The 12,500-nt window shown below is 34.0% G+C and overlaps 1 protein-coding gene across 1 annotated transcript in view; it reads right to left on the bottom strand.

Moving 5' to 3' along the window:
- LOC138859550 (myristoylated alanine-rich C-kinase substrate-like) overlaps positions 1 to 12,500 on the bottom strand; it is a 51,248-nt gene that overhangs the window by 31,750 nt on the left and 6,998 nt on the right. The window contains exon 2 of the mRNA XM_070115145.1: positions 10,299 to 10,739. Coding sequence (XP_069971246.1) covers positions 10,299 to 10,739 — 441 coding nt within the window. The remainder of the gene's footprint in view (positions 1 to 10,298; positions 10,740 to 12,500) is intronic.

The following is a 12,500-nucleotide window of genomic DNA, read 5'->3' as shown; positions in this document are numbered from 1 at the left end:
TAACGGTATTGATGGTTAATAATGATGTTAATAAAATTGGCCGTCTTGATGTTGATGATCATAATTTTGGTAAAAGCATTAATGACGATAATAGTGATAATTGTCATATTTACGGTAAACAAGAATGTAAGAAATTATATATATATATATATATATATATATATATATATATATATATATATATATATATATATATATATATATATATATAACTATAAATGAAAACTGAAAATGAAAAATACTTTTGATGAGTTTGAAAACTTTTTTTTTTTGTAAATTGTTATTGAATATCATTATTGTGATTGTCATTGTTTTCGTGAATTCTACCAGTACCTTCTCATTATTCTTGTTATATTTACGGGTATTAATGCTATTCATGTTACGATTACTATAAAAATCATTATGACGATCACCATTACTATTGTTATCTTTGTTATCATCATCATTATTGTAATTACAGTAATTGTAAAGTTTTTTTTTTTTAATTCAAATATCTGATTGATCTTTCATCTTTTTTTCATCTTTTCTCGTGTCCTTTTCCTAGTTATCCTTCTTGTTATTCTCATCTTTTGGTCACATTGTCTGTTTTTTTTCATGGGTCTTTGATATTGTTATTAATATGTTATTACGGGTATTGTTATCGGTAGTCTTATTATTATTACTAGTGTTATTATCACTATTAGTGTTACTGCTCTAATTATTATTGTTATTCTTCTTATTATTATTACCATTATTATTAACATCGTCATCACTGTGATTACCATCATTATTATTAATGATATTATATTACTATTATCATCGATATTATTATATTACTATTATCATTGATATTATTATATTACTATTATCATTGATATTATTATATTACTATTATCATTGATATTATTATATTACTATTATCATTGATATTATTATCACTGATATCATTAACATTATTATTGCCATTATTATTGAAATTATTATCATTAGCGTTACCATCATTATTAATACTATCATCATTATCTACTATCTATTATTAATACTATCATCATATTGTTATCATTAACATTATTATTGAAATTATTATCATTAGCGTTACCATCATTATTAATACTTTTCATCATTTACTATTACCATTATCATCACCATTGCCACTACCAACCCCCCCCCCCCCCATCGTTAAATCTTGCTCATTGTTCGCCTAATTTGCATATTACGGAACTGGGGATATTTTCCGCGTAACGGGGAATTTACCGCATTTTTTGTCTTTGTTAATTTTTTGTCTTTGTTGTGATGTTGATTTTTTGTCTTTGTTGTGATGTTGATTTTTTGTCTTTGTTGATTTTTTGTCTTTGTTGTGATGTTGATTTTTTGTCTTTGTTGTGATGTTGATTTTTTGTCTTTGTTGATTTTTTGTCTTTGTTGATTTTTTGTCTTTGTTGATTTTTTGTCGTTGTTGTGATGTTGATTTTTTGTCTTTGTTGTGATGTTGATTTTTTGTCTTTGTTGTGATGTTGATTTTTTGTCTTTGTTGTGATGTTGTTTTTTTGTCTTTGTTGTGAAGTTGATTTTTTGTCTTTGTTGATTTTTTGTCTTTGTTGTGAAGTAGATTTTTTGGCTTTGTTGTGATGTTGTTTTTTTGTCTTTGTTGATTTTTTGTCTTTGTTGATTTTTTGTCTTTGTTGATTTTTTGTCGTTGTTGTGATGTTGATTTTTTGTCTTTGTTGTGATGTTGATTTTTTGTCTTTGTTGAGATGTTGATTTTTTGTCTTTGTTGTGATGTTGATTTTTTGTCTTTGTTGTGATGTTGATTTTTTGTCTTTGTTGTGATGTTGATTTTTTGTCTTTGTTGATTTTTTGTCTTTGTTGTGATGTTGATTTTTTGTCTTTGTTGTGATGTTGATTTTTTGTCTTTGTTGTGATGTTGATTTTTTGTCTTTGTTGTGATGTTGATTTTTTGTCTTTGTTGATTTTTTGTCTTTGTTGTGATGTTGATTTTTTGTCTTTGTTGTGATGTTGATTTTTTGTCTTTGTTGTGATGTTGATTTTTTGTCTTTGTTGTGTTGTTGTTTTTTTGTCTTTGTTGTGTTGTTGTTTTTTTGTCTTTGTTGTGATGTTGATTTTTTGTCTTTGTTGATTTTTTGTCTTTGTTGATTTTTTGTCTTTGTTGATTTTTTGTCTTTGTTGTGAAGTTGATTTTTTGTCTTTGTTGTGATGTTGATTTTTTGTCTTTGTTGTGAAGTTGATTTTTTGTCTTTGTTGTGATGTTGATTTTTTGTCTTTGTTGATTTTTTGTCTTTGGTGATTTTTTGTCTTGGTTGATTTTTTGTCTTTGTTGTGATGTTGACTTTTTGTCTTTGTTGATTTTTTGTCTTTGTTGATTTTTTGTCTTTGTTGATTTTTTGACTTTGTTGATTTTTTGTCTATGTTGTTATGTTGATTTTTTGTCTTTGTTGATGTTTTGTCTTTGTTGTGATGTTGATTTTTTGTCTTTGTTGATTTTTTGTCTTTGTTGTGATGTTGATTTTTTGTCTTTGTTGTGATGTTGATTTTTTGTCTTTGCTGTGAAGTTGATTTTTTGTCTTTGTTGTGATGTTGATTTTTTGTCTTTGTTGTGATGTTGATTTTTTGTCTTTGTTGTGATGTTGATTTTTTGTCTTTGTTGTGATGTTGAATTTTTGTCTTTGTTGTGATGTTGATTTTTTGTCTTTGTTGTGAAGTTGATTTTTTGTCTTTGTTGTGAAGTAGATTTTTTGTCTTTGTTGTGAAGTTGATTTTTTGTCTTTGTTGTGAAGTTGATTTTTTGTCTTTGTTGTGATGTTGAATTTTTGTCTTTGTTGTGATGTTGATTTTTTGTCTTTGTTGTGAAGTTGATTTTTTGTCTTTGTTGTGATGTTGATTTTTTTGTCTTTGTTGTGAAGTTGATTTTTTGTCTTTGTTGTGATGTTGATTTTTTGTCTTTGTTGTGATGTTGATTTTTTTGTCTTTGTTGTGATGTTGATTTTTTTGTCTTTGATGTGATGTTGATTTTTTGTCTTTGTTGTGATGTTGACTTTTTGTCTTTGTTGTGAAGATGATATTTTGTCTTTGTTGTGATGATGATTTTTTGTCTTTGTTGTGATGTTGACTTTTTGTCTTTGTTGTGAAGTTGATTTTTTGTCTTTGTTGTGATGTTGATTTTTTGTCTTTGTTGTGATGTTGACTTTTTGTCTTTGTTGTGAAGTTGATTTTTTGTCTTTGTTGTGATGTTGTTTTTTTGTCTTTGTTGATTTTTTGTCTTTGTTGTGATGTTGACTTTTTGTCTTTGTTGTGAAGTTGATTTTTTGTCTTTGTTGATTTTTTGTCTTTGTTGATTTTTTGTCTTTGTTGATTTTTTGTCTTTGTTGTGATGTTGACTTTTTGTCTTTGTTGATTTTTTGTCTTTGTTGATTTTTTGTCTTTGTTGATTTTTTGTCTTTGTTGATTTTTTGTCTTTGTTGATTTTTTGTCTTTGTTGTGATGTTGATTTTTTGTCTTTGTTGTGAAGTTGATTTTTTGTCTTTGTTGTGAAGTTGATTTTTTGTCTTTGTTGATGTTTTGTCTTTGTTGTGATGTTGATTTTTTGTCTTTGTTGTGAAGTTGATTTTTTGTCTTTGTTGTGAAGTTGATTTTTTGTCTTTGTTGTGAAGTTGATTTTTTGTCTTTGTTGTGATGTTGATTTTTTGTCTTTGTTGTGATGTTGAATTTTTGTCTTTGTTGTGATGTTGACTTTTTGTCTTTGTTGTGATGTTGATTTTTTGTCTTTGTTGTGATGTTGGCCACGGTGCTTTGCGATTGTGGATGGCTCAGCTGACGTCGGGCTGGGTTGTTGATAGTCGTCTTGTCTCTCTTGTTTGTTGTTGTTGTTTCTGTTGGTTAGTCTTGTTGCTTTATTTCTTTATCGCAATTTATGTTATATCACTTTTTTATTTGATATTATGATTGTTTTTTTTTGTTTTTTTTTCTATCATTGGTATTGTTATAATGTTTCCGTCTATTGTTCATATTGTCATTCGTGGTTTAAATATTGTCATTATTATTATCTTTTCACCATCACCATTCTCACTGTATCAATATATCTATTACATTTACGTTTGTCTGTAGTATGTGTTATGTGTGGGTGTATATGTGAGATATATATGTGTAAGATACGTATGTGTGTAGTATGTGTTATGTGTGATATATATATATATATATATATATATATATATATATATATATATATATATATATATATATATATATATATATATATATATATGTGTGTGTGTGTGTGTGTGTGTGTAAGATACGTATGTACGTGTCCTTGTATGTCTGTTTGCATACACGTACACATGGGAAGGCGTCACCTGGTTGAAGTAACTGTTCTCTCCAAAACTACGATGATAATTAAACTACGATGATAATTAAACTACGATGATAATTAAACTACGATGATAATTAAACTACGATGATAATTAAACTACGATGATAATTAAACTACGATGATAATTAAACTACGATGATAATTAAACTACGATGATAATTAAACTACGATGATAATTAAACTACGATGATAATTAAACTACGATGCTAATTAAACTACGATGCTAATTAAACTACGATGCTAATTAAACTACGATGCTAATTAAACTACGATGCTAATTAAACTACGATGCTAATTAAACTACGATGCTAATTAAACTACGATGCTAATTAAACTACGATGCTAATTAAACTACGATGCTAATTAAACTACGATGATGATTAAACTACAATGATGATAATTAAACTACGATTAAAATGAATCTACGATGATAATTAAACTACGATGATAATTAAACTACGATGATGATTAAACTACGATGATGATTAAACTACGATGATAATTAAACTACGATGATGATTAAACTACGATGATAATTAAACTACGATGATGATTAAACTACAATGATGATAATTAAACTACGATTAAAATGAATCTACGATGATAATTAAACTACGATGCTAATTAAACTACGATGATGATTAAACTACGATGATAATTAAACTACGATGCTAATTAAACTACGATGATAATTAAACTACGATGATAATTAAACTACGATGCTAATTAAACTACGATGATAATTAAACTACGATGCTAATTAAACTACGATGATGATTAAACTACGATGATAATTAAACTACGATGATAATTAAACTACGATGCTAATTAAACTACGATGCTAATTAAACTACGATGATAATTAAACTACGATGATAATTAAACTACGAGGATAATTAAACTACGAGGATAATTAAACTACGATGATTAAACTACGATGATAGTTAAACTACGATGCTAATTAAACTACGATGATAATTAAACTACGATGATAATTAAACTACGAGGATAATTAAACTACGATGATAATTAAACTACGATGATAATTAAACTACGATGCTAATTAAACTACGATGCTAATTAAACTACGATGATGATAATTAAACTACGATGATAATTAAACTACGATGATGATAATTAAACTACGATGATAATTAAACTACGATGATAATTAAACTACGATGATAATTAAACTACGATGATGATAATTAAACTACGATGATAATTAAACTACGAGGATAATTAAACTACGATGATAATTAAACTACGCTGATAATTAAACTACGATGATGATAATTAAACTACGATGATAATTAAACTACGATGATGATAATTAAACTACGATGATAATTAAACTACGATGATGATAATTAAACTACGATGATGATTAAACTACGATGATGATAATTAAACTACGATGATAATTAAACTACGATGATGATAATTAAACTACGATGATGATTAAACTACGATGATAATTAAACTACGATGATAATTAAACTACGATGATGATAATTAAACTACGATGATAATTAAACTACGATGCTAATTAAACTACGAGGATAATTAAACTACGATGATGATAATTAAACTACGATGATAATTAAACTACGATGATGATAATTAAACTACGATGATAATTAAACTACGATGATGATAATTAAACTACGATGATAATTAAACTACGATGATAATTAAACTACGATGATAATTAAACTACGATGATAATTAAACTACGATGATAATTAAACTACGATGATGATAATTAAACTACGATGATAATTAAACTACGATGATAATTAAACTACGATGATAATTAAACTACGATGATAATTAAACCGATGATAATTAAACTACGATGATAATTAAACTACGATGATAATTAAACTACGATGATAATTAAACTACCATGATAATTAAACTACCATGATAATTAAACTAACGCTGATGGTTTACACGGCTGGGGAGAACGAGGCAAAAAGAGGAGAGGGAGAGGGAAAGGGAGGAAGAACAATGACAGGAAGAATAAAAAAAAAAGGGAGATTAGACTGATATCAAAGACAAATAGAAAAGAGTCTTTGATAAAGATGACGATAAACGGAAAATTATCATATACACATACGTACACACATAGACACGTCGCACACCCACTCGTGTGCACATACACACAGCACGTACTGTCATGCACGTAGACATGTATACACCACGTACGTTCACGGAAAATATACATATACATGTACACGCACACATAGACACAGCACATACTGTCATGTATACACCATGTATGTTGACAGAAAATTTACATATACATGTACACGCACACACAGAAACGTCACACACACACACACACTCCTGTGCACATACACACACATACACACGCATGGTTGTATACATGCACCCACAAACACACACGACCCCCCCCCCCCATTCCCCCCCCCACCTCCCCCCCCACCTCCCCCTCCTCCAACGGTACCTGCGACCGCCATTCGTGATCGAGTTACTTAATGGCATAATTACCCGACCAATCACAGGGCCGGAGACGGATCCTCTTAGGGAAGGAGAGGCATCTGTCGCCGCCTCTGATTGGTCGAGCGAATCCAGCGCATCATCGCACATCGGGCATGCAAAAAAATGTGTTTACGAGGATTTTTATTTTTTTTTTTTATTTCTGCATTTTTTTTTCTTTTCGTTTTTTTTGCGTTTAAATCTTTAATGACTTCCCGGTTGTTCTACAGTATAATGATTACCCATCTTCAACGTATGTCCTGTTACAGCGAGAGAGATAGAGAGAGAAGGGGTTAGGAGAGAAGAAGGAGAAAGGGTTAGAGAAGCTAAGGCGAGAAAGAGAGAGAGAGAGAGGGAGAGAGAGAGAGAGAGAGAGAAAGAGAAAGAGAGAAAGAGAAAGAGAAAGAGAGAAAGAGAGAAAGAGAGAGAGAGTGAGAGTGAGAGTGAGAGTGAGAGTGAGAGTGAGAGTGAGAGTGAGAGTGAGAGTGAGAGTGAGAGTGAGAGTGAGAGAGAGAGAGAGAGAGAGAGAGAGAGAGAGAGAGAGAGAGAGAGAGAGAGAGAGAAGGGGTTAGGAGAGAAGAAGGAGAAAGGGGGAGAGAAGCTAAGGCGAGAAAGAGAGAGAGAGAGAGAACGAGAGAGAGAGAGAGAGAGAGAGAGAGAGAGAGAGAGAGAGAGAGAGAGAGAGAGAGAGAGAGAGAGAGGGAAATAAAACAAGAGAGAGGGAAAGTGAGAAGAATTGGAGATAGAGAGAGAGAGAGAAAGAGAAAGAAAGAACGAGAGAGAGAGCGAGCGAGCGAGCGAGCGAGACAGAGAGAGAAAGAAAGAGAGAGAGAGAGGGATATAAAACAAGAGAGAGGGAAAGCGAGAAGAATTGGAGAGAACGAAGGGTGAAGAGTGAAAGTCACTGTAAAACAACTAGGAAAAGATATATATAAACCTAGACAGACACAATAACAATATTATAAACCGAAAGCCTCGTATCCCTCGATCACGTGACCCAGATAATAGTGATGAAAAAAAAAAAAAAATAAAAATGATGTTTATTTTGTCATCTTCAACATTAATCATATTAGTGATTAAGATAATGGTTAATGGTTAGGGCAATTAAGTATGTTAGACACCAAGGCCAGATAACACTAATGATAAAGATAGTGATTAATGATAAAAATGTTAATAATAATAATAATAATAATAAACAATAATAATAATAAATATCAGTCGTTATATCGATGGTGTTTTTAATGATAATGATATAGACGATCAAAGTGATGATGGCTAAAGAAAATAGTGAAAATATGAATAATAACATGAAATGGGTGAAATATTTGATGAAATGACTCATAAAGATCATGTAGATTTATTTTATTTATTATTTTTTATTATTTTTTATTTATTTATTTATTTTCTTAGTGCATTTGTCTAAGTTTTGAGCCGCAAAATTATAGTACAGGTTATATTTATGTTTGTCGAATAATTAAAAGAAAACATATTGCTGCAAGATATTAAAAATAGACAAAAAAAAAAAAAAAGTATGAAGCCTAGTGGTTTCCGAGACAGTTTAAGCATCTTATTTTTAGGCCAAAGAGCCAATCACAACCGCCGGATTCCCACGGGGCGAGTTCTGATTGGATGATTAGGAATGAAAAAAAAAAAAGACTGTGAGAAGATGGCAATTTTTTTTTTTTTTTTTTTTTTTTTTTTTTTTTTTTTTTTTTTTGGGGGGGGGGGGGGTGCATGTGCCTGAGATTATCGCTAAATAAAAGTCCGCGCAGAAGTATATCATTCTAATTCGCGTGATATTTTCATGGGAAAACAGACAGCGCGGTTATTTCATTTTAGTTCACGGTGTACAGTGCACAGAAATGGAAAAATTGTATGATAATATCAAGTCAAAAAAAAAAGAGATGAACTCAAAATCACATGATGGTTTTATTCATTTATTTTATTCATTTATTTATTTATTTATTTTTTACGGAACAGCCAATTACACGATCTTTAAAAGTCCGAAGCAGGAAATTGTATTTTATATTAGAATTGTATGATTTTATATATATTTGTAAACAAGATTTTTTTTTTCTTTACAATATTCTATGAAAGGAAACGTCGTTATAAACAGTACGATAATCGTATCGAAACCGGAAATAGCACGTTAATTCCACAAGTAATCAAGATTGTATGATAATTCGCGGACTCGACATTGCAAAATGACAAAGCAAAACAACTTTATAATTACGAATTTTAATTAACTGTCAGAGATGCCTTGGTGGCAGCGAATCATAATATAATAATAATAGATAATAATAATAATAATAATAATAGATAATAATAATAATAATAATAATAGATAATAATAATAATAATAATAATAATAATAATGATAATAATAATAATAATAATAGATAATAATAATAATAATAATAATAATAATAATAATAATAGATAATAATAATAATAATAATAGATAATAATGATAATAGTAATAATGATAGATAATAATAATAATAATAGTTTCATATTAGATCTTGAAGTACATAGGTGTTCAATGATGGCGTTTCCGTTAGTTTAATTATCATCGCAGTTTAATTATCATCGTAGTTTGATTATCATCGTAGTTTAATTATCATCGTAGTTTAATTATCATCGTAGTTTAATTATCATCGTAGTTTAATTATCATCGTAGTTTAATTATCATCGTAGTTTAATTATCATCGTAGTTTAATTATCATCGTAGTTTAATTATCATCGTAGTTTAATTATCATCGTAGTTTAATTATCATCGTAGTTTAATTATCATCGTAGTTTAATTATCATCGTAGTTTAATTATCATCGTAGTTTAATTATCATCGTAGTTTAATTATCATCGTAGTTTAATTATCATCGTAGTTTAATTATCATCGTAGTTTAATTATCATCGTAGTTTAATTAGTAGTTTAATTATCATCGTAGATTAATTTTAATCGTAGTTTAATCATCATCGTAGTTTAATTATCATCGTAGTTTAATTAGTAGTTTAATTATCATCGTAGATTAATTTTAATCGTAGTTTAATCATCATCGTAGTTTAATTATCATCGTAGTTTAATCACGCAGCTCTTCGACGACTTCTCAGTAAAGAGACAAAATCTCGAGAAATATTTCATAAATCAGCAAGTCATTTTGTGTGAAGAGCAAAGACAAAAAAAAAAAGTACTTATTCTGAAGGGAAAAGCTGGAAAACCGCGATTTCATTTCCTGCCTGGAAGAGCGACAACATGAAGAGCCGTATTCATGTTGGCGATGAATAGAATAGAATATCCAGAACGGGCGACACGGCGGGTGACACGGCGGGCGGGTGACACGGCGGGCGGGTGACACGGCGGGCGGGTGACACGGCGGGCGGGCGACACGGCGGGCGGGCGACACGGCGGGCGGGTGACACGGGGCGACAACTTGGCGTGACTCGAACGCCCGTCGCGGGAGGGAAGGCGGCGCGGCAGTCTGGTGGCACGAGGTGGCACTGCGCCCGGGGCGGAAGGCGCAAGATTCCGTGGCGGCCGCTTCCTCTGGCGCCACTTCCTCTGCCGCCACTTCCTCTGCCTCTGCTTCGTCTGCCGCTTCGGCCGCTGGCGCCGCTTCCTCTGCCTCTGCTTCCTCTGGCGCCGCTTCCTCTGCCTCTGCTTCGTCTGCCTCTGCTTCCTCTGCCGCTGCTTCGTCTGCCTCTGCTTCCTCTGCCTCTGCTTCCTCTGCCGCTTCGGCCGCTGGCGCCGCTTCCTCTGCCGCCGCTTCGTCTGTCGGAGCTTCCTCTGCCGCCGCTTCCTCTGCCGCTGCTTCGTCTGCCTCTGCTTGCTCTGCCGCTGGAGCGCTTCGCCGCTTCGGAGTGCAGCGGGCGGGCTGGCGTGGGGGGGGGGGGTGTGGCTGCTTAACTACGTGGCTGTCTGGCTATGAACTTGTACACATATCATACATACACTTATGTATGTGTATATACATATTGTATGTATATATGTATATATATATATATATATATATATATATATATATATATATTTATATATATATATGTATGTATGTGTGTGTGTGTCCGTGTGCATATATATATATATATATATATATATATATATATATATATATATATATATATATATATATAAATATATAAATATATAAATATATATATATATATATATATATATATATATATATATATATATATATATATATATATATATATGTATGTATATATGTATATGTGTGTGTGTATTCTATAAATATATATATATATATATATATATATATATATATATATATATATACATATATATACACATATATATGTATGTATGTGTATATATTTACCACACACCAATGCAGTAGAGAGAGGATGATTGACATGCACGCACAGACACACTCACACAAGACGCACATCTATATTCTCTCCCGTGCAAGCGCGTACTTCCTTTTCCGTTCGCAGTCATGCATGCTGCTGGATCCGCATGCACGCGCCTGCGAACACGCCGAATCCACGAACGCCGCCAGGGAGGCATCGCGCATTTCTGCCGAAGACGCAATCGAAAACCGGCCAAACACGTCTCTCGTATTGTGAAAGATACTCAATTGTCATTCATTCATAATCAGTTCTCGTTCATTCATTATTTTTTTTATACATTTGTCAATATGTATAATCCGAGCCGGCGGTTCAAGGCATCGAGGAGAACCGCCGCGCCGCTCTTGCCAGCGGATGGTCGCGGCTTTTCCGGCTCGAGCCCTGAGCAGGTGCGGTTCGGGAGACGGAGGGAGAGAGGCTGAGGGGGACGTCGTCGGCGCCGGCTGATGTTGGCGATCCATGGCGCCGGGGGAAGGGGAAGGGGAGGAAGGGGAAGGGGGGAAGGGATGGAGGCAGAGGAGGAAGGGGAAGAGGGGGAAAGAGAGGGAGGAGGAAGGGGAAGACAGGGAGGAGGGAAGGGGAAGGGAGAAAGGGAGGAGGAGGGGGAAGGTGTGGAGGGAGGAAGGGGAAAGGGGGAAGGGGGAAGGGGAAGGGGGGAAGAGAGGGAGGGAGGAAGGGGGGGAAGGGATGGAGGGAGGAAGGGGAAGGGGAGAAAGGGGGAAGGGGGAAAAGAGAGGGAGGAGAAAGGGGAAGGGAGGAGGGAGGGATGGAGGAGGGAAGGGGAGAAGAGGGGAAGGGATGGAGGAGGAAGGGGAAGGGAGGAGGGAGGAAGTGGGGAAGGAGGGAAGGAGAGGGAAGGGATGGAAGGGGAAGGGGAAGGGGGTGGAGGAAGGGGGAAGGGAGGAAGGGAGGATGGGGGAAGGGGTGGGAAGGGGGAAGGGGAAGGGGGGAAGACAGGGAGGAGGAAGGGAGGAGGGGGAAGGGGGTGGAGGAGGGAAGGGGAAAGAGGAGGAGGAGGAGAGGGGAAGGGGAGAGAGCGGGAGGGAGGAAGGGGAAGGGAGGAGGGGGAAAAAGAGGGAGGGGAGGAGGAAGGGGAAGGGGGAAAGAGAGGGAGGGAGGAAGGGAAGGGGTGGAGGAGGAAGGGGAAGGGGAAGAAGGGGTGGAGGAGGGAAGGGAAGGGGGGAAGGGGTGGAGGAGGAAAGGGGAAGGGGAAGGGGGGAAGAGAGGGAGGAGGAGGAAGGGGAAGGGGGAAAAAGAGGGAGGAGGAA

The sequence above is a fragment of the Penaeus vannamei genome, chromosome 37 (assembly GCF_042767895.1).
Source record: "Penaeus vannamei isolate JL-2024 chromosome 37, ASM4276789v1, whole genome shotgun sequence".
NCBI classification, from domain to species: domain Eukaryota; kingdom Metazoa; phylum Arthropoda; class Malacostraca; order Decapoda; family Penaeidae; genus Penaeus; species Penaeus vannamei.
Note: the sequence above shows the minus strand (reverse complement) of the source record. Positions and strands in the feature narration are given on the sequence as shown.